The sequence below is a fragment of the Ailuropoda melanoleuca genome, chromosome 8 (assembly GCF_002007445.2).
Source record: "Ailuropoda melanoleuca isolate Jingjing chromosome 8, ASM200744v2, whole genome shotgun sequence".
Taxonomy (NCBI): Eukaryota; Metazoa; Chordata; class Mammalia; order Carnivora; family Ursidae; genus Ailuropoda; species Ailuropoda melanoleuca.
The window spans coordinates 54,096,102-54,119,680 of NC_048225.1; the positions used below are offsets into that span (position 1 = coordinate 54,096,102).

Genomic DNA, 23,579 nt, shown 5'->3' on the forward strand with positions numbered 1-23,579 from the left:
AAGTCGCCTTCACATCTCACAATCTGGGAACTGAACAACTAGTTGTACTTTCACTTATAAAAACGAACATCAATCATCACTGGGCAGTATCAAAGTGTGAACTAATATAGAGCCAAGAGCAAGATAGCATATTGGTTAAGACTTCAGGCACTAAAGCCAAATTGTCAAGATTTATATCTTGGCTCTGTGTCACCTGCTGACTGTGTGACTTTGAACAAGTTACTTAACTTTTCTGCCTCAGTTTCCTCATGTGTAAAACTGGAATAAAAGTACCTATTTTATAGGGTTGCTATGAGCATTAAGAGTTAATACTTCTTAACATACTTGAACAGTGCCTGACACATAGTAGGTGCTCAAAAGTGTGAGTTATTCTGTTTTGTGTGAGTTTAATATATGTCCAAATACTAGGAGCTGGGGCGCCTGGGTGGCACAGTGGTTAAGCGTCTGCCTTCGGCTCAGGGCGTGATCCCGGCGTTGTGGGATCGAGCCCCACATCAGGCTCCTCTGCTATGAGCCTGCTTCTTCCTCTCCCACTCCCCCTGGCTTGTGTTCCCTCTCTCGCTGGCTGTCTCTAACTCTGTCACATAAATAAATAAAATCTTTAAAAAAAAAAAAAAACAAATACTAGGAGCTGCCTGTGGAGTATTTCATTAAAGCCTTAAAACCCTTTAAAGTAGGTGGTAGCTCACTGTAAACAGGAGTAGGGGAGCCTGGGTGGTTCAGTCAGTTGAGCATCCAACTCTTGATTTCAGCTCAGGTCATGACCTCAGGGTCACGAGATCGAGCCCTGAGTTGGGCTCCACACTCCATGTGGAGTCTGCTTGAGATTCCCTCTCTCCCTCTCCCCTGCCCCCACTCATGTGCTCGCTCTAAATAAATAAGTTAATAAATAAAATCTTTTAAAAAATAAATAAAGATGAGGAAACAAGTTCTTGGAGGATGAGTACCTTACCTAAAGTCAGTGCCTTAGAGTTTGAATCCAGAGCCCTCTGCCTCCCAACTTGGGCAGTTTCCATCAAAGCACCCTGCTTCCATAGTATGCCAAAGTTGAGCATGCGTAAAACTGAGCTGAATTTATGCTAATCCAATATATATCCCATAAACTGCCTTTGGGAATAATCCTTGGCACCTGCTTCTTTCTTGTCAATATTCTCATTTTTGGGGCACCTGAGTGGCTCAGTCAGTTAAGCGTCTGCCTTCAGCTTAGGTCGTGATCCCAGGGTCCCAGGATCGATCCCCATGTTGCGCTCCCTGCTCAGCATGGAGTCTGCTTCTCCCTCTCCTTCTGCCCTCTTCACTCTCTCTCTCAAATAAATAAAATCTTCAAAAAAAATTCTCATTCTTAAAATAGGACAGAAATAACTCTACTAAACGTTCATTTAATTATGGATTACTTATACCATGACTGTGTTAATGATGAGTAACATTCAAACAGCTAAATAAGACCCACTGAAATGGTGAACCTTCCTCAGCCTGTATCTTGAGTTAAATCCTCTGTTGTTCTTACAAAGGACTATGAAATGTTGCCCATCATGGTTATCCTGGTTCTTTTCTGAATTATTAAGTCCTTTGTCTACCACTCCTCTAAGTGTCATCTCCACTGCTACATAATGCTATTTAGTGTGCATGTCCTGCCATTCCAGAACGGTAACCTCTGAGCTCCTGAAATCTCTAAAGTAGCTTATCCAGGAGTAAACATAACTAGCATTCAACAACTGCTTGACACTTTGGATTTGAATGATCCAAAGCAGCTATTAAACAACGTGGTTTTTCCATTCTTCAAGAGCAGTCCAGTAAAAGATGTGAAAGAACCTGAAGAAAGCCTGAAAGACCGAAAGAAAGAAGTTAAAGAAGGACCAGCTATGAGGAACTTTTGAGTATTAAAAAAAAAAAAAAAAAGAGGGGGAGAAGCCAAAGTGAAGCCTCAAGAAATAAGGAGTCTGGCAAGAGCAAATGAGAAAAAAAGAGAGGGAATGGTGTGGGGGAGCCAGACAATATTTAGAGCTTGAAATGAAAGGGCAGTTCTAGAATTAAGGTGGGTTTGGATCCGAAGCCTTACCAAGTTTCTCTGGCTAAAGAGCCTGGGTGGCAGTCTGTGGGTGGCCCACACTTAAGAACACACACACAAAAAAACTGGACACAGATACAAGTGTGAGAAGTGTCATGCAGCAGGGAGTGGCAAGAGTCAATCCTAAATGCAGTCATTTGGGTACAATGTGCCCTTCAGAGAAGGCATGGTGACAGCATGGGCTAATTTACAGAGCTGCCAGGGCAATAACTCAGAAAGCAATCCTGCCTTCTCACAACAAAACGAGGCAGCCCCAGAATGTTTCATGGTGGTAAAAAGCTGCATTACAGCACACTGAGATCCCGGAACCAATGAAAGGAGACAAGTTTACCAAAACGAGTCTTGACACAGAGTACGTTTCTGGCAAATACATTATTATGCACTCGTTCTACTCTTGTCCTGGAGAAACTATTTAGTTTCCTTATATGGCCCTTCTCTTCAGCTCTCTCCTGTAAAATAACTAATGTCTTCTTAGAGAAACAAAGATAGAAAAGAAATAGAACTGTTCCACTCGTCCTCCTCTCCCCTCCTCAGTTCTTTTCAGGGAGCTGAGTAGAGGCACACATCCTTGAGAGTGTCAGAGAACCACCCAGTTTTTTAAATCAGTTTAAAAAAACTGAAATGACTTCTGCTAGAGAAATCTGTATTGTTGGGGAAGACAAGGGAAATACTGCAATTGTCTACACTGGCTGCCAGAATCAAGCAGCCTCGTTTTAACAATGACATGTTTCTTTAATCTCATTAAAACTTTAATTTTAATATACTAGAACTAAGATACAATGTGAATGCCTGGGTAGAAAGACTCGGTCTATGACAGACAAAATCAAAGAAAATGCCAGCTGCCCTCTTAAATGAGAATCAACTTCTAATGTTAGTCTTCTTAAAATTCTTCACTTGGCCCTCGCAGTCTTCAAACAAAATCCAAGCTCCTTAACAAGACCCCAGCTTCATTTCTCAATACATTTCCTCCCTACTACCAAAGTCTACCATCCCTTTCCCCCTAAAGCCACGCTCCTCTGCTGAGAAATCTTTCCCATTCCTCTTTGCTTGGTAACATCCTACTTATCCTTCAAGTATCTGCTTAGCTTTCTCTCTTTCAGCTAGAATGTCCACCCTCCTGAGCTCTCCGAGAACCCTGTGCTTACTTGTCACTGCATTCACCATAAGATGTTATAATTTCATTTTACTGGCTTGCCTCTTCCCCTAGATTCTGCAGACAAGTCTAGGACTCTGCTACAGCCTCTTGTGCCCAGGTCAGAGGCCTGACACATAGTGGGCACACATAAACATTTTCATGAACAGTAAATACAACCAAGGAATCTCACTTTGTTTCAAAAGAAAAGTTTCTACTCTCTAAAATGTTTCATAAAATAGAACAATTATCACATTTACAGCCTTTGATCACATGTACAGCCAGAATGAGGACTTTGAGCAAGTCTAACATCTGGCTCATTTTTTTTTTTTTAATTTATTTATTCGACAGAGATAGAGACAGCCAGCGAGAGAGGGAACACAAGCAGGGGGAGTGGGAGAGGAAGAAGCAGGCTCATAGAGGAAGAGCCTGATGTGGGGCTCGATCCCATAACGCCGGGATCACGCCCTGAGCCGAAGGCAGACGCTTAACCGCTGTGCCACCCAGGCGCCCCTGGCTCATATTCTTGACATTTCGGAAAGCTGGCAGCTGACTGCATCATTTTTCACATCAGGACAGAAGCCACCATTTGTAGAGCACCTATGTGCTACCACTCGTATTCCAAATTTATGCTACACATATGCATATTTCTTCAGTCTTGACAACCCACAGTACCTCGTTTTAGCTCTATTTTGACTAAGAACCTGAGGCTTAGAAATGTGCCAAGGTCACATGGCTACCGAGTGATGAAGTCAAACTAATACAATGTGCAAGATCAGGACTACATTTTCTCCTAAACGAACTAAAAATTGATGTTGGCTGAAACTAAGACTTCCTGTGGGGTTGAAAAAATGATGAAGGCAGCAAATAACTTGTTCATCTCAGACTACGGGTGTGCAGTTTTAACAATATAAACTGAAAACCAGCCTGGTTCTTGTTCAGAGTTGAGATAACTGCACACACTGTGGCCATCCTGTCAAGTAACAGCCGCAGCAGACATTCAGTTTGAAGCACTGTTTTAACACAACTTCTCAAATTTATTTAACTCCTGTGGAGAACATGGTAGAGTTTTGTATAAAAAGAAAAAAAAAGACCCCTACTTGACTCCTTCCCAAGCCTTGTAGACAGCTCAGAGTTTAGGCAGCACACTGAACTGAGCGATCACAGGACTCGCATCATCCCTTCAAAGGTGGAATTCCGAACGCCACCAAGAATTTTTCAATTCAAAATTCAGTTTTACTAGAGATCCCAGCATAATAATTAAGGGGGGAAAAAAAAAGATTAGACTGTTGCTTTTCTGTTTAATTTGCCATTCTTTAGAAAAATGACTAGAGGCAATGACAAAAATAACCACTTAAAAGAGATCACTCTCCAGAGGATTTTTGTAAAGATAAGTCCAGGCTTTCCATCCTTTCACATTTTAAAAAGAAAGGGCTATGGAATATGTCAACCTTTACTCTGCTTGCTACACAAAGCCTCTGCCTTCTCAAGTCCCAGACGTAACGCCAGGACTCATCTCCCAAACTTCTGGTCTCAATCAAGTCCACACGGTGCCTGGCCGGAGAGCCCCGGGTGACGGCTGCTAAAGACGTTCACGTTAATCCAAGGTCAGTCGCAATCCTAACCTTAAACAGTGGACGGCTGACTGCATCACGACATACGCAGGCTAAGTCAGACATCCCTCGTCTGTCAGTCGTGAGTCATGCCAGCAGCCGAGCCTGCGTTCCTTCACCCGGAACTCACTGTGCAGGACTCACCATCACACCACCTCGATCCACTGAGCTCACTATCCAGCCATAATGGAAACTGCTTACAAGTTATCACTGGAATAGATGATTTTCCATAAGTAACAAATGAAAATGTTTTACTTGCTGCTTAGTCCTACTAACAACTCGGTCTCTCCATCTTTTCTTGGGCAGCATGTATTTTTAGGCAAATGGGAGGGTTAAAAATACAGATGAGCAAATCTGCATAAATATGTGTGCTTTTGGGGCGCCTGGGTGGCACAGCGGTTAAGCGTCTGCCTTCAGCTCAGGGCGTGATCCCGGCGTTATGGGATCGAGCCCCACGTCAGGCTCCTCTGCTATGAGCCTGCCTCTTCCTCTCCCACTCCCCCTGCTTGTGTTCCCTCTCTCGCTGGCTGTCTCTGTCTCTGTCGAATAAATAAATAAAATCTTTAAAAAAAAAAAAAGAAAAAAATATGTGTGCTTTATCTCTTCCTCATTACATTCCTGGAAAATTGCTGTTTCGGACCATCCAGTTTCTTTGAGAAGGAGACATTTTTCTTAACTGTTGTACCCATGCCTCCATTTCATTGCCTGGGTTTCTCACTCTCTAGGTATTGAGAGTGGGAGAGGGGAGGAGACAAAAGTCACAAAGAGCAGTGTAAAGCATGCCCTGTGTCAGCAACATGGCAAGGCCTCTACTGTCGTCAATGCTGACACTAAGTAATTTCTGATGGAGTTGAATACATCATTACATTTCTATTTGTGCTGTGCCTGAGGCTTTTCCCTACCTACTAATTGCAAGTGAAGGTCCAGAGAGCTTTTGTGAAAGGGGGAGAACACAAGCAATGTGCTGGTCTGTAGCCAAGTGTCAGTGTATTTTATAACGGAGGAAGAGAGGATTAGAGGATTACAGGGACATTTTTGTTTCAGCCTTTAGTCCAACCAAGATTTAAAAGACTTACAGAAAATGGCTTCACACAGAAGTATGGTAGTGGAGAAGGGATTACAGGGGGAGAGGTAAACACGTTCAGTAAAATTCAGGGATAAATAAAGACCCACACAAGTCCACAGAATGCAAAGGAACAAGGAGGAATACTTCCCGAGCTCTAAGTGCTCAGGGCACAGGGTGGGTAGGGCCCAGTGAATGGCTTCAGTGATAATTCTGAAACCTGTTCCAATTTATTTTTGGAGTGACTTCTTCTCCAGAACAGGTCAAAGACTGTGCTTAAAAAAAATGTCCTTAGCACGTAACGGCTTCTTAAATATTCTTTTGCCTCTTGCTTCCAGGTGCTTTCCCTTTGGTTAAAAACCAGAAACAGCATAAACCTCACAAGGTGGAAGAAGTCTTTTGATCCAGGCAAGGTGAGGCACAGGATGAACTTACACAGTAAGTGAGAGTCTGTCTGTCTTGGTCTTCTCCTTTGACCACTCCAAGTCTCTGACTTAACAGAGATGGCAGTTCACTTCCTCTGGAAGAAGCCAGTAATGGATACTTGTCTGTTGGCTTTGCCCAGAGCAGCAGTCCCTTTCTTTGGGACCTTTCGTTCTTCTTTGGGTTCTTTTTTCACAATCATAGTGGAGGGTCTGTGTACGGAGGTCTTCATCTTAAGCTCCTCTTCACTATCTGTGCAGGATTCACTCTCGTAGACTTTTTCAGTCACTGGCAGAATAAGAAAAAATGGGATAGGAATGGGTCGAGTCATTTAGAACACTAGCATTAAGGGAATGAGATGTCATGTTCACTCTGATTCCCTCAGATCCTCTGATCAAGTCGTATGCTCACCTAGTCCTGAAGCTTTCTCCTGTTGGGAGATCACATCTGGCCACAGGTAGGAAGTATGTGTCCCGATCTCACACAGTCTCTAGTTGGGGCTCAGAATCAACATTCAGCCTTACTGTCTCATGTTATGGCCCATGCCTTTCAATGGGCCCTTATCATTTGATTGCATTTGGGTCCTGGTCTATGCTAACTAACTTCCTAAACTCTGCACTAGAACTGTCTATATCTCAAACACCTACTTCTACCTTCATGCTTTGACTAACTTCTTCAGTCACAGTTCCCTGACCAACAGTGCCTACCTATTTCCATTGTTAGTTTCCCTGGCCCTAATCCCTGCTCTGTTTGCCAGTCCCCATCCTGTCCAACCAGGCTCACAGCTACGGACCTTCCTGGCTAGCTCTATCCTGATATCATCCACTCTGCACATCCTAAGTACAAAGAATTGTGGATTACTCAATTGTTCAGTTCCTAGTTCTGAATGATCCAAGGCTTAGTAGTGGTCTACATCATGAAGATAACTGCCCCAAGCGAATTCAATCATATGACAAACTTGATAGTTTTAAGAAAGGAAGGACAGTGATAAAATGAGAAAGTTATCAATTCTCTTAACTCCCTATCAGCCAAAGGCATATTTTGTCCTTTTTTATACCAATAATATTCACTGATCCCTTCCCATGGAAACTTTGAAAAGTGAGCAGTCAGGACAAAGAAGCTGAAAAGGGCACAGGCACTGACTTCCGACAATGATGTCACAGAACTGATGAGGGTCTCTTCAGTGTTACTGCGGCGCACAAACCACACACGAGAAACAGTACAATGCCACCTTCCTGTGACTTGAGAGAGCTGCAGCAGCTGTGTCACCAGCTGTATTAACGTCTAAATTCTTTCTCAGCCTTCCTGCTTGCAGCAGGAGGATGAAGAGAAACACTAAAGGAAAACATCTCCTCTTCACTGAACACAGTAACCTAATATGAATAATAAATGCTCAAGCGATTGAAGTGAAAAGTATTTTTCCTATTAAAGAACAATAATAGTTTAAAGCACTTAATTATTGATTGTTCTAATAAAATGTATTAGTCAAACTGTCTAGAGGCAGTGGCTTTGGAATCAAACACATCTGCATTCTAACACCTAGTCTGCCACTGACATATTTTCAAACTTTGGTGTGCATCGGGATCACCTGCAGGGCTTGTTAAAACAGACGGCTGGCCTCTATTTCCAGAGTTTCAGATTCAGTAGGTCGGGGACAGACCTGAGAATCTGCTTTTCTAACTTGTTCCCAGGGAATGCTGGTCCGCTGGTCTGGAGACCACACACTCGGACAATCACTGTTCTCTCCTCCCCTGTAAAATGGGGATAACGCCGCCTCACAGAAGGTACGGATGCACCTAATAATCTTAGGCAAGTGCCCCTCCCTGCTATTTCCCCCCCTCACAATGGGAAAGCCATGCTGGAGGTCAACCGGCTGTTGTCAGTGCAGCATCTCTTCTCCATATCCATCTAATCCCATTAAGTTGCATAATTAATGGTTCCCCTGTTAAGAGTTCCTAGAATTTGTCATTACTTTCAAGAGCCTAGGATTCACTTTGCTGATTCCTGTCAACTTAGAGGCTAAAAACACTGATAAGCTTTAAAGATATATATTAAGTGTTCTCAAAGGCATTACTACTCAACTGTGCTCCACAGACCAGTGGCATTAGAATCTCCCATGAGTTTACTAGAAATGCAGAATTTCAGGTCCTGCCCGAAGGCCTACTGAATCAGAATTTGAATTTTAGCAATATCCTCAAGGAATGCATATACTCAGCCAAGTTTGAGAAATGCTGCTCTAAGATACTTAGGAAATTCCCATGGCATACCTCTTAGTTCAGCAATTATGATCCCTGAATACCACCACCATCTCATAGGCAAATTGAAAAGCATCATGTAACTGGATTATTGGAACAAACTTATGAGCTGCTATTTACTCAATATCTCAAATTATGAAAGTCTAAAGAGTCCCATGCAGATATAAAAAAGAAACAACTTACTACTAGTTGGTGGTATAAGACTTGCTCCTTCGTAAGCTGTATTTTGTATTCAAATGGCAGCAGGTCTATAATATCGAACTCCAACATCAATTAGCTCATTATTTCATTACTTATTACTGAAACCACTGGTTGTCTCATTGCCAGTTCTGTGCAATGCATTGCTTGGGGGAGTTAAAAACCAGTCAGGGCAACACCAACAAAATTTCTTAAGCAGCACACCTGGTATACCTCGAGAGCTAAAAGAAGGATTTCTATATTCAAAGCTGTAGTTACTTCAAACTACAGGACAAAGGAGATTTCGGCTTAAAAGATACAGAACCTTCATTTTAACTGAGTAACACACAACTGTTCTGACCTTCCATAAAAAATAACCCAGTTTACATGGGTAACATCAGAATTATTCTCCATTCAAACAATGTTTTGCTCCTAGAAATCCACCTTGTCTAGAAGTCTACCCCAAACTTATCTCAGGGGCTCAACTCCCCAGTTCCTGCAGCAAACTCACAGGAAGGGAAAGACCAGTTTTTAAAGCCCCCATACCAACTCTGACCCAGCATAGGATAGGGCAAGACCCTGTGCTGGTACGCTTGGAATAGTCCAAACAGAGAGAGGAAAGCACAACTCCTTTGTTGGTAACAGGAGCCAAGATTCATTAGGTTGAGCTTGGACTAAAAACCTTTAAAAAAAAAAAAAAAAAGAGAGAGAGTGCTATGAGAGCACAGTTTTCATTCTTGCATCCACGGCTCTTAATATTTCTGTCTGGAGACAGGAATACAAAAAACCCACATCCCATACCTGGCCCAAACTTAAGTGCTGTATTTTGAACAAAGCAATAGGTTATTAGCCACAAACTCCCAACTGAATGCTCACAATGATATATCTGACATTTTTCTTTTGGGGTAGGAGGAGGAAAAAACTGGCAGTGATGCTTTTGTCCTCTTAAATTTAAAAGAAAGAAAAAAAAAGAATAAGAACTTCAATAGTAAATATATATATCATCAATAGTCAAACCAAAAGGCTTAAAAATACACTATTAAAAGACTGAAAGCAAACAAAACAAAACAGAAAAAAACAAAAAAACCAACCCTACTCAAAGTCTGGAATTCACAGGCTCACAAAAAATTTTGGCACTGAAAAGACAAATTTCCACATGTAAGGAATTTTATTCCCCGATCATATGCTACAATTAAAATGGCACAGGCCTTTTCAGAGAAGTGGGTAGTGGGGAACAATGAGATGGAGTTCACACTAGCTCTAACAACCACATATCCTAGGAAAAGTGGATTCTTCAGAGGTGATCAATCTTTTTACAATGAAAGTTTAAATCAGAAAAGGAAAATCAAGAAAGGAAAAAAAATAATTCTTTAGGAGAGCAAGTGCCACAGGCAGGGAGAAACTACAATCATGGGCTAGCCAACTAACAAGGGGCTTACAAACCTAAGCCCACAACTCTTTTTAAACACAAAAGGACAGTACCAGGATCGGAGCATCCTACTGGGCTGCAAGTACGAAATCCCCACAGAAGTGTGGGTCAGTGTGGAAGGGGAGGGCAAGCTTAAACAACGGCTGAAGAATCAACCTGTAACTCAAAACCTAAATTCTAATTCCTCTCTAGGTCACCATAGAAAGCACGTGCTTTTACCTAACATGACTTACAAACATGCAACATAAAGGAAGTCATTTGGAAGAGTCAAACCCCTCTGTAGAACAAATGGGACAAAATACCAAGAAGATTCCTGACACTCTCTTTAGAGTCTAATCATCTGTGGGGGCTTCTTTTCCACTGTTCAAATGTATAAAACCACCATTCTAAAAAAACAAAAGCTTCTCAACATCCGTAACAACATTTTAAGTTGGTATTATGGTTTCCATATTGAAAGTGTTTTTGGTCTTTTTTTTTAAAGATTTATTTATTTGAGAGAGAGACAGACAGACAGACACGGAGAGTGAGCGAGTACAAGCAGGGGGAGGGGCAGAAGGAAAGAATCTTCAGCAGACTCCCCACTACACAGGGAACCTGACACAGGGCTCGATCTTATGAGCCTGAGATCATGACCTGAGCCAAAGTCAAGAGTCAGACGCTCAACCAACTGAGCCACCTAGGTGCCCTGAAAGCGTTTTTAAATGTTACCTCACCTGCATCTTAACAACCCCACGTGCAGGCAAAAATGGGTATTTTACATCCATTCCATAGATCAAGAAACTCCCCACCAGAGGTGCTGTGGCTTTCATCCAAGATCTCAAAGCACACTTCTATAGCATATGGCTCAAGCAAGCACCAATGTTCTGATTTTAGTTGTAGTGTTCTCTACACTCCGCTACTCGGTGTGCGCGCCACAGACAAGCAGCATGGCCTCACTTGGGGTGAGTCACGTGCACACTCAAGTGTGCATCATCTCAAGGAAGAGATTATGGAGCCTCTCTATGGTCATAACTCTATCCCTAGATTTGGAGCCAAAAACTCTTCTTACCTATGCAGCCTTCGTCATCCACAAAGGTTTTCGACTTCAGCACCCGCTTTCGTTTTCTTTTTTCTCCACTTGAGCTCTAAAAGATCACAGGAAGATCAGAGGTTACAACATTCAGTTGATCAATGAATCTACAGAGAAAAATAACAAAAGATTTTTAATCTACAATAATCACCCTCCAATATTCCCTGATGATAAAAAGTTGTGAGTAGCTCTACCCATTTCCTTTTAGGGACCAGTCCTACCACACAGAAAAGTTATACGTTCTTGTATATACAAGCTGTTTATGAGATAAAAAGTAGCACGTTCAGCAAAGAACTGTGTTCATCCAGTCGGCTAGCTTCTGTTGAGTAGTGCAGGCACCATGGTTAAAAAAAGGACCTTAGTAGGGGAGAGAGACTAGGAAAACACCACTGCAATCCACTGCGGTAAGGCCTTTAATGGAGGGCTGTGGCAGACATTAGGGGAGCACAAAGGGAAGGCCCCTAAACCAGATGAGACGTTTCCATGGCATCCACACTTGCTGTAGATACTTGCTATTTGATTTTTTTAAAGGTTTTATTTATTTATTTGAGAGAGAGAGCACAAGAAGGAGGGAGGGAAGGAGGGGCAGAGGCAGAGGGAGAAGCAGACTCCCTGCTGAGCAGGGAGCCTGATGTGGGGCTTGATCCCAGGACCCCAGGATCATGACCTGAGCTGAAGGCAGACGCTCAGCCAACTGAAGCCATCCAGGTGCCCCGATACTTGCTTTTTCTGCCTTGACACTGCGACATTGCCCCCATGTAATTTAGTCTCACATAGGTATTACCAATACCAATGTCCTTTTATCTCTACTGGTCTTTCATTCATTTTCTCCTCAGCTAATGAAGAAATTAGTGCAAAATTTAAATGACAGTCTTAATACAATGAATTAAGGAATGGAATTAAGGAAAGGAAAACTAAAGTCAAAAAGGGAAAAAAAGCTTGTTAGCACCCTTCTCAACTCTTCTCTACACTAACAGATGTAGACAGGTGCAGCTGAAGATCATTGAAAACTATATTTCCCCATTTGTTGCCAGCTTTTCTCACCTTGCCCTTTTCCAGAAGAGTTTCTGAAGAGCAACAGATGTGTATAATTGTTTGTTCTATTTTCCCACGCTTTGCTCTGATGCAAGCCAACACCTTATTTTGCACAATTCCAACAGGAGTTGGGTAACACAGCAGCCCCGATGCTGGAGGTCATGAAAAACAAAACCGCTCGCAGGCCTGACCTCTGCAACCTTCCTAAGACTCTGCCCTTAGAGCTGAACCCTCGCTTCAGGTGAGAAGAGAGGGAATGGCCAGTCTGTAGTACCTACAGGAGAGCAGAACGAGACAAGAGCCATCTACTGGTCTCCGTGAACCGGACGGCAGCGATCGATTCAGATAGGAGTTTCGGGTCCTTGGGAGATAAAGGACAGATGGAAAGGCAACCATCCCAGTACAGTTTTACCTTGAAAGAAGGAGGCTCTGGTTCAGTCTTCGGCACGGGTTCAGGAGGTGGAGAAGGAGGAGGAGGAGGGGATGGTGACTCAGCTTCATAATCCCCAGGAGAGTCTGGTATGACTGAAATAATGAAACAGACTTGGATAAGAGAACTGTGGCACTCTCTGGTACAATGCCTTCTCCAGTGGCTTTTTAAATCCATGTCCAACAAAGGACATTTTGCAAGCAGTAATTCATGACAACCAAGGGTTCTGCAGTTATATATCTTTAAAATATACATTTTCTTGGGGCGCCTGGGTGGCTCAGTTTGTTGAGCATCCAACTCTTGGCTTTAGCTCAGGTCACGATCTCATGGTTCGTGAGATGGAGCCCCATGTTGGGCTCTGCACTCAGCAGGGAGTCTGCTTGAAGATTCTCTCCCTCTGCCCCTTCCCTTGCTCACTCTCTGTCTCCCTCTTTCTGGAATAGATAGATAAATCTTTAAAAAAAATACACATTTTCTTAATTTTATACAAAGAAAACTAGAGAACTAAGAATTATTAAAGCTGGAATATACCTTAGAGATCATCTTAGCGTAACTTTTTATTTTACAGAAAAGTCAGGTTATAAAGTTTTTTATAAACATCCACTGAACACCCACCATGTGTCATGTACTCCACTTACAACTGTTTCATTTATCTTCACAACAACCCTAGGAGACAGATATTATTCACACATTAACAGTTGAGTAAAAAGAGATTCAAGGAGGTTAATGAACTTGCCAAGGTCACAGAGCTTACGAGTGAAAACAGGAAGTTTTCAACCCCAGTCAGTCTGATGCCACAGCCTTACTATTCCAAATATCCTGTGTTGCCTCACCATTCAGGGCAGACATTTTCTTTTAAGATTAAGTGGATATAATTCTCAGATTATATCAAATGTTCCGTGCTGGAGTCTTCGTGACTGTGATGTAAGGATTATTTGCAATCACCCACAGATGTTTGTTAGACTGAAATTTTCCAGCTGACCTTAAGAGCATAAACTTTGAAGGAAAAACCACCTTGAAACAGTCACAGTTATGGCTCAAACAAGTAAGACTTACTCAATATTGTATAGGCAGCTATTTCTAGTCATTGCCCATTGATGAGGCTTGTTTTGCTACAGTGAGATTAGCAGGAAAGAACACTTTTGGGAACGTAATATTGCTCTGGAAGTGGTATCACCCAAGAAGAGCACATCACCAGCAGGATCCCATCATTCCTGAACAGTTCCTGAAACAGTGGTCTTCTACAGGGCTCATGAGAGAGGAAGTGAAAAGCCTCAGCTGACCTATTGCTTCATCATCACAAAGAAATTGCTGGTAAAAAGACTGGGTAACTGCTTAGCCTCACCTGCTCCCTGAATCTCCTGGCTGTATTCAAATTCTTAGCACAAGTCTTGGATCTGAAATTCTCCCAACTGATTAGGTCAGTGCTAAAAATTATGACAGTGGAGGGTTCAAGGCCAAATGACCCAAAGAGGTGAAGCAAAATAAGAGCCAGAACGAAACAATAAATTATACACTTCAGTATGAAATGGGCCCCAAAACTTTATAAGCTCTGGGAAACAAGAGTCAGAAACATACGAGGAAAGTGGTCCAGCCAGTAACCCAGCTCTGGGAAGCTAGAACATGACAGGAGCTCAAGTAAGCAAGAGAAAAGTCAAACCACAGAACCAAGCTCCCATTTTTCTGAAGGTATAGCAACTAAGAAAGCTCTGTCACATGTTTTTCACAGGCAGGAGGAAAGTTTACACAGTGAGAAAGCCAAAGAAAAGGAATTCTGAGTACTCACAGTAATAAATTAAGGAGTTTTAATTCTATTTCTACTTCAGTAACCACAAAAACACTTAATCCTAGTGGCACCCTCTAAGACCCCTCTCACTGCACAGTACGGAATTGTTTATCTAGACCCCCCCACACACACCAACTCTAACCTCCATAGAGGCAGAGACATCACAATTTCCCTGGCACTGAATACAAGTAACAGTATTTTTTAACAAAGGAAAACAATCATCTTCTGAACTACACTTGGGATGAGGGGCTTCTAGGCCAAGGAAGAATTAGCATATACCTCCCTCTCCCTTCCACATCCCCCCAAAGAGAATCATTACAATGATGACAAAGGAATGAAAAGCTGTAAACCTGTCTCTCTACCCCCCACCCCCACCGTATCAGGGAAGAGAAAAGAAGAGGGAGCCAAGAATTTGTAATGAATAAGAATTTTCAACAAATCCCCAAAAGATGGAAGGCAGATGGGAGAAAGTTGACAAGAGAACCATCAGTCAATTAGATGAGTCAGATAGGAGAGGTTACTATCTATTACAAAACTTCTATTTTATCTGATTTTTCAAACTGTGTCTCACTTTGTTTAAAAAAATGTTTTTTAAGTAAAATATTTTAAGAAAGGAAGGATAGGGAAAACAGAATTTTCTGGCCTTTACAAACATTTAATCATTCATTCTCATAATAATCCCACAAAATGCCTATTCCTATTATTTGTTTTTAAAAAATTTGCCCATATTCACATGCTAGAATCCATGTCTGCCTTTACCATCAAGGCAAGCATTCACCTTTGATATATTTTTAGTGACATAAGTATAAGGAATGTTTCATACATTGGTGTATTTTAAATATATTTGTAATGAATTTGCAGCTCTTCAGACAAAAGGTACTCAAATAGTGAAATGTAACACTTATCCTGGGAAAACAACCTTTGTTGGTGCAGAATAAGAACTGTGGTAAAACTAATTTCAGAGATCCAGTGATGTAACCACTGTTTAATCAGAGTTCTATGGCACAGACAGGTAATTAGAAATCCTGGAAATCAGTCACAGCTTCCTAGGAAATTTTTTTAAATACCGTATCTTAACCTAAAAGAGGTGCATCATTTGCTTAAGATTCTGCTAAGCAATTTGCAAAAACTGAAAATGTTAGCAAAAACTTAAACATACCAGTTAAAACTATTTCTTCCTAGCAATGTAGATATTACTCTTAATGTGATTTCTTTCTGGGTCTGGCCTTTTCTTGCTTTACAGAGTACGTAGAACTGCTCAAGGTGCTCATGACTCTACCAGGAAGAGAAAAACAAAGGAAAAGTCCTTTGAGTGGATAGTTAAAGATACGAAGTTGAACAGAATTTTCTGAGAAGAGACTTACTGCTGTTAAACACTCATTGAACACCTCCATAAAAAAAGTGGGGTGAATAGTAAGAAAACCTGCTATGTTAAGCACTGTCCTGGCACTGTTGATATATCTTATTTGATGTTCATAAAAAACTTACACAGTGTGTGGTAACATCCCCAATTTAGAGATGGGGAAACCAAGAAGTGGAGAAGTTAAATAATCTGCCTGCAGTCACACAGTAAGTGGCAGAGGGAAGATTTAAATTCAGGCCTGTTTGACTCTAAAATCCCTGCCATTCCCTCCACTGCTGTTGCTTATCTGCTAATTTCCAGCTGAAGGCAGCATACTGAATAACATATATTGGTAATAAAATGGTAATAGGCTAGAGACAGTGTGAAGGTTTAAATTAAAGTTCATTGGCTTTGAGACAAAGAAAAAATTTAGGAATAAAATGGCAAAGGTTTATAAATTTAGTCAGATGCTTAAAAGTATTTTTACTAGATAAAAAATCTGAGAGCCTCTCATCTATATTATCTTTATTATAGGTTGTCCACCTCTATCACATTTCTTCTCACTTCTTTCCAAACTAATAACCTCACTCATATTTCTAATCACCCACAGGTATTATTTTTGTGGGCTAAGGATCAGAACTACAGAGAATATTTCAGAAGTATGTAATAGTACTCAATCAACCACAGTAATTCCTTGACTTAGAGCTGACTCCTTCCCTAGAGTATCTAGTTTACCTTTTCAAAGTACATTAGGCTGATGGCTTGAAAGACTTCCAGAATCTTCCCCAAGTCCTTTTCTTGGTTGAAAATACGGAAGACTAATCCAATTAGCACATATTCCTATTACTTCCTAATTATTTTCCCATGTATCTGCATAGAGTTGCCTCTATTTCTCCTCAATTCTTAACTGGTGAGAATGTTCCTTTATGTTCTTGTTTCATCTCCATGTGTGGGTATCTTCCTTTCAGTAATCTTGGTCAAAGCATTTTGATAAATGACATGGAATGAATATACAGCAACTGCCCCTCTGGGATGCTCACAATGCCCTATCCCTACCCATTCCAGAGTCATTAAAAAACCATAGCTCTGGTGGGCACTATACCTCTCACAGGATATCAGAGGCCATAAACTCCCACATGTAAGCATGGCTGTTAGGATCGAAATCCATGGAAGAGTCAAAGATGTACCTCTATCGTAGATTTAATTTCCTTGTACAATTTCTTGGGTCTGTTCATTTCTTTTATGTTATGATCATCTGTTTATATAATTTGTTTTTTCACTCATTTGTACATGTACAGTTGCTGAGTTGATTTGGGGGAACCTCTGTTACCATTTTCAGTTCTTCTTATAGCAGTTTCTGGTAAGAGTAGAGTCTAGCAAGTTTATTTTGTCCTTCAACAGCAGAATAGATTCCTTTCTCTTTGTTATTCTTCTTTAATATCTTTTTTTTTTTTTAAGATTTTTATTTATTCATTTGACAGAGAGAGAGACAGCCAGTGAGACAGGGAACATAAGCAGGGGGAGTGGGAGAGGAAGAAGCAGGCTCCCAGTGGAGCAGGGAGCCCGATGTGGGGCTCGAACCCAGGACTCTGGGATCACACCCTGGGCTGAAGGCAGACGCCCAACGACTGAGCCACCCAGGTGCCCCTCTTCTTTAATCTCTTTTAACATCAGTTTGCTTGTCTTTGTACCTTCACCTGATGCTGAATTCCTTTGGACTAGATCTCCCTAACCCCTCAAAATGTTTTATACCCAATATGGCAAAAATTCATGGAGAACTGATTACAGAAACTCAAGCTTTTCACCACTGTTCTCAAAGTAGGGTAGAAGTCATCTGGCCTATCAGTTCAACCAAGGCATCTTTCTCTTTAACAGCCTCCTCTTTCTATACACCTTCATTTACACATTTACACTCTTTGGGAAGAGATCTTGGCTCTTAGAATACTTGATATTCTTTGAAAAGGCACATTAATTTTCCAGATAAGAATCTTGACCTTATTCTGTTTATCTTACAACAGTGCCCACAGCCTAAAACTGAAAGGGTCCATGGCATCATTCCCTTTCAACAATACTACAGATTCTTAATCTTAGCACAGTTTTACTTATGTAGTGTGGAACACCATACCACCAACACCCTTGATGCCTACGATATTACCCGTTTTTAAAAGATTCACATGAAGGTAGCCAAAGGAATATGTCCACTTCATTTTTTAAAAAGAAAAGCTCTTTGATGATATATATAATAATAATCCTTATTTTCTTTCCTTTTATGTTCATTATTTTGGCACATTACCAGAAAATGATGGCTCTGGTCAAAAGGCTAAAAGTAGACTTTAATGGTGTTGTATGTCTCTCAACATTAGGATTGCTGTCATTGTGACCTATAATAAATTACTTTTTAACTCCTTAAGCATAATAAGAATTGACCCACACTACTGACTGAATGTTTTGTGTTCTCCCAAAATTCACATGCTGAAGCTCTAATCCCTAATGTGATGGTATCTGGAGGTGAGGCCTCTGGGAGGTAATTAATGGAATGAGATTACTGCCCTTATAAGAGACAAGAGAGACGATTTCTCTCTCCACCATGTGAGGATGTGGCAAGAAGGTATCCTACAAAATAGGGAGAGAGCTCCCACCAGGAACTACACATCAGGCAGTGCCTTGATTTTGCACTTCTCAGTCTTCAGAACTGAGGAACAAATCTGTCTTGTTTAAGCCACCCAGTGTACGATATTTTTGTTATAGCAGCCTGACTGAGACAATCCCACCAGCCAAAAATTAACAGCAATGCCCACCTTCATCTTCACTGCTATCAGACTCAGGAAGTTTGATTCGTCTCCTCTTTTTCTTCATATTTTCAGTTTCTTTTGTCTCATCATCAGATAACTCTGCTCGCTTCCCCCTGTTGGAATCCAGGAATAATTTAAGTATGTTATACAAAATAAAAATATTGGTATATATATGCTACTATAAGTCCTGCTTCATTACTCGTGGTCTTAATTCCAGAGGATGGAAGAGTCAAAGTAGACCAATGAGGATTCTTTTTAAGGATACTCTGCTAACTCACCGCAACTAAGTCACTTCATGGGGTGACCAGAATTAAACATTTTTCTAGCTCTCTATATTAATCATTGGAGGCTACTTACCAGCTCATCAAGAATCATTACAAATTCCTACAAATTCCTTCTTACTTCTCCTATTGGCCTTTCAATCATTCAACAACCATTAAATAAGCAGCTACTAAGTAGAAGCTCTTTGCTAAACACTGAGGATGAAAGATGAAGAAATACTGTTCTCAAGAAGCTCTGGCAGGAGAAATAGATTCAAATACCACCAAATATAAGACAATGTGATAGATATCAATGGACAAAAAAATGTTATGGGACAAGACTCTTACTTGAAAACTGAAAGCTAAGTGGAAGTTTATCAGATAAAAAAAAGGGAGATAAAGATATTAAAGAGAAAAAACAAATATTTTAAAGAGGAAATATGGGCAAAGACATAGATGTAAGACCTTAACGTGATTCTAATGACTTAATAAAAAACTAGATTCCATCTTGTCATTAGTTAGCTCCTCTGAATACTCTATCACACTATTCAAATATGTATGAGATATAGTTTTTATCTTCAAGTAACTTATTTCTTATGTAACTTTAAATATCAACTTATTTTTCTACCTCAAGCTAGAAAAAAACAAATTAAACCCCCAACTGATTAGAAAAAAATAATAAAGAGCAGAAATCAATGAAATAAAATAGAAAAACATTAACAAAGCCAAAAGTTGTTATTCCGGGGCAAAAGATTAATAAAATTAATAAACCCTTTTAAAGCCTGATTAAAAAAAGACAAAACTGCCTATTACCAATATTAGGAATGAAAGAATGAAGGAATCTGTAGTGCCAAGTACAGATTCTATAGACACTCAAAGGATAAGGCTATATATATTAGGAACCTTATGCCCATAAACTCAACAACTTAGATGAAATAAATCCTTTAAAAGTATAACCAAAACTGGGGTGCCTGGGTGGCTCAGTCAGTTAAGTGTCTGCCTTCAGCTCAGGTCATGATCCTAGGGTCCTGGGATCAAGTCCTGCATCAGGCTCCCTGTGCAGGAGGGAGTCTGCTTGTCCCTCTGCCTCTGCCTGCCCCTCCCAAATGAATAAAATCCTTAAAAAAAAAAAAAAATATATATATATATAATCTAAAACTGACCCAACAAGAACAAGAAAACTTAAATAGCTCCACTTAAAGAAACCGTATTAATAAAAAAATAAACCTTCCACCAAAGAAAACTCTCAGATTGGATTCGCTAGTGAATTTTATCAAATCTTTACGGAAAAAAAAATGATACACATCTTTCATAAACTCTTTCAGAAAACAAAGGAGAAAGAAACTACTGCCAACTAATTTTATGAAGTTAGTGTAACTTGGATACTGAAATTTGATAAAGACATTAACAGAAAATAACTGATCTACAGCCCTCATAGATGCAGTGGCAAAAATATCCTTATAATACGAGCAAATAGAATCCAACAATTTATAAAAAGGATAATGTCTTATGACCAAAGTGAAGTTTATCCCAAGAATGCAAGGTTGGTTTAACATTTAAAACCCAATCGAGGTAAATTCACCACAATAACAGAAACACCAAATTATCAGCTCAATAAATGCAGAGAAAGCTCTGTCAAAATTTAGCACCCATTCATAAAAAAACCTCCTCAAAGTAGGAATAGAAAAAGATTGCCTCCAACTAGTAAAGGGCATCTACTAAAAACATACGGTTAACATCATACTTGGTAATGAAATATTGAATGCGTTCCTGGCTATAACCATCAACAATGAGTGTCTTACCTATGGGCTAGGGACATTTTAATCCACCCATGTGACATATTCTTGGGGGTAAGGCCCACTGGACAGAACCTTGATCCTCTGAAACTTCAGCATTTTGTTGATGTTTTCTACCAGAGCAGCCCCAGCCTTGCTACAAAAGTCAAGTATTTCTGGGCCTATCAGTGCTGACAGTGTCTTTAGAATTTCTTTCAACAGACTAATCCCTACCAACTATGAGGTAGTGTCTCAAATTCCTGGATCCATTTTTAACAGCTTGTGTGCTTTTTATTTTCTTTTCTAATTACATTTTACCACTTGAAAAATAAACTCATTGATATAAAAAGAAAACAAAGAACTTTTTCTCTTAAATTTGACTGGAAACAGTAACCCCTCGCTTGGCAATCTGAAGTGAAAAACAGACACAGACACAATCCGGCACACTTATGCCATGCCCACAAATTTAAAGTGAAGTAAAGAAAAAAAGACAATCAATTTAGATCGATGGGGCCCAAAAAACTGGCTTTGGGCTCTAAATCATCTAAACTGGCTGATTCCACAGTTCTACTTCACTAGATAAGCTGAGCTTCTCTCTCTCTTCATTTTGGTTATACAGCTGTATCCCTAAGGCATTAAGTAGGATTTACTACTCAACTGAAAACTGCCTGCTGTCAATAAGCCCAAACAGACCTTCTCACCCCCAGCAGAGACACTCCTCCCCCACAGGCAACAAAATTTTCCTACCTTTTTTTTTCCTTCTGTTGCATCTTAACAGGCTCTGCTTTTTTGCTGGATTTCTTCAGGCCTGTAGGGGCTGCCAGCTTTGGTTCAGTGACAGACACTGGAGGTTGCTCCACTATTTTTTCTTCTTTCACTGCTTGTTCTGAATCCAAATTGACTTTAAGTTTATCTACAAATACAGTATAGCAGATGATATATAACTTCATCATGCAATATTAATCTATCATTCCTCTGACAGTCTACTAAGTGCCAAGTAATTTGTTAGGAGCAGGGGCTAAAGGGATAAAAAACAGTCCCCGTCCTAACAGAACTCAGGGTCTAGTCAGAGGAGAACACGTCTCCTTTCCAACTACCACTCTAACTCTGTTTTCATTTCTGCCTCTTGCTAATCCCTCATTATATCACAGCCCCCAGGCCAAATAATAGTAAAAGCAGGGCTTACAAAAAGCAAATACAACTTTATGAGCTAACATCTTTCTCATTTATTAGATGAGAAAATTAAGAGTCTGAGGGATAAAAGATGTTTTCCAAGAGTACACAGCTTACAAATAGTGACAACAGAAATTTGTACCAAGATCTTATTTTCTATTCTATTCTATCTTCTTAAACCTGGATACTCTTATCATCTCACTACTATCTTAATGATATAATTAAAAGATTACTTTGGAATCAGAAAAGTTTGATTCACACTGTTTTACTTTGGGTAAATTACCTAAAAGTCTTCTCTGTAAAAACTGAAGTAATATTTATGAGACTATTGTAAGGATTAAAAGGGATTAGTATGTGAGGTTATATGACTTACCCAAGGTAACATTGGTAGAAAAGGTTAAGAGTCAGGATTTGAACCTAAGTCAGTTTAACTCCTCAAAATCCTTACCTCTTTCCCCACATCAAGTTGAAAAACACAAAAACAACCACAATGCTGTGCAGAGAACTAAGAAATGCAAGCAAGATGGGCCTAGCCACCTGAGAAATTATAGAAGAATAGACTTCGTGCTCCATTTAGTGATAGTTTCTTTCAAGAGAAGTCACAAAATACTCTCAGAAGGCTGTGAACAAGCCCGAGGCTCAATAAGTAGCTATGGTTATATGCTGCGGAACAGCTTAAGCCAGCCACAGGTGTAGAAAAAAACAACTGATAGCTTAGCCTTGGCCATTACGCACAGCTTAATATAATAGTTTATAAATAAAGTATATTTTGTGAAAGAACAGATGATGGATAAAAGTATAACACGCAATCTGTTTATACTTTATTTTTTGAAGACTTCACTGAGAATTCTGAATGGTGGAATCCACTAGAGAATTGTGGCATTCTCTCCTGACTTTTCAAAACTGCTGTTCGCAAGTATCAGTACTTCTCAAACTTTTCCACCGAATTGTACAGGAGAGTAAACATGCATCTCCAGGGGGTAGAGAGTCGTAACTGACCCTCAAAAAGCAAGTTCTCTGAAGTTGCACGTATATCCTTAAAGTTTATGCAAATTTTGCATTCTGTTACAGAATTTATATCACATTGACAGCAACTGTTTTAAAATTACAAAAAAAGTTAACTATTTCCTGCCTCCCTCTTGGGGTAAGGAAAGAGAGGCTATTGCATCGAGTCTACCAATTTCAGGAAACTGATCTTAATTAAAACACCAGTGATCAAACAGATTTCAACATCCAGAGTTTTTACTGTCTTGGTTTCACAGTATTTGAGGAACTCCTCTAACTCATTCACATATGTAGCTACAATTGCCAATTAGCTGTTAAGGAGGCAGTTCATTGCAACATTTTCAGACTACTGTTAAGGAAAATTAAACACATTTTTTTCTTCTTATTTGAATGATCAAGTCGTTTGTATCATTTGACTAATAAAAAGCATCTCCTTTTTTATACTCAAGAAAATACAAACACCTTTACAGGATACAGATGACTTCTTAGTTTTGTCACCGATCCTGTAACTTTTTTTCACATAGAAAGCATTAAGGTTCTTGTTAATGAGATAATTTACATACCAGAAAATTCACCCTTTTACTAAAATTCAGTGGTTTTTAACTGGGCAAACATCACCACTATCCAAATTCAGAACATCTTCATCATCCCAAAAAGGAAACCTGTACCCATTAGTAGTCACTCCCCAATCCCAACTCAGGCCATCACACTAATCTACTAATATTCTACATCCTGTCTCGATAGATTTGCCC

The 23,579-nt window shown here is 40.1% G+C and overlaps 1 protein-coding gene across 2 annotated transcripts in view; it reads right to left on the minus strand.

The window, feature by feature from the left end:
* Nucleotides 1–5,783: 5,783 nt before the first annotated feature.
* POLD3 (DNA polymerase delta 3, accessory subunit) overlaps nucleotides 5,784–23,579 on the minus strand; it is a 43,946-nt gene continuing 26,150 nt past the window's right edge. For both annotated transcript variants that reach the window (XM_019795381.2, XM_019795380.2), the window contains exons 8-12: nucleotides 21,397–21,562; nucleotides 18,621–18,727; nucleotides 12,677–12,789; nucleotides 11,209–11,284; nucleotides 5,784–6,587 (exon numbers count right to left, since the gene is read on the minus strand). In XM_019795381.2, coding sequence (XP_019650940.1) covers nucleotides 6,388–6,587; nucleotides 11,209–11,284; nucleotides 12,677–12,789; nucleotides 18,621–18,727; nucleotides 21,397–21,562 — 662 coding nt within the window. In that variant the 3' untranslated portion in view covers nucleotides 5,784–6,387. The remainder of the gene's footprint in view (nucleotides 6,588–11,208; nucleotides 11,285–12,676; nucleotides 12,790–18,620; nucleotides 18,728–21,396; nucleotides 21,563–23,579) is intronic.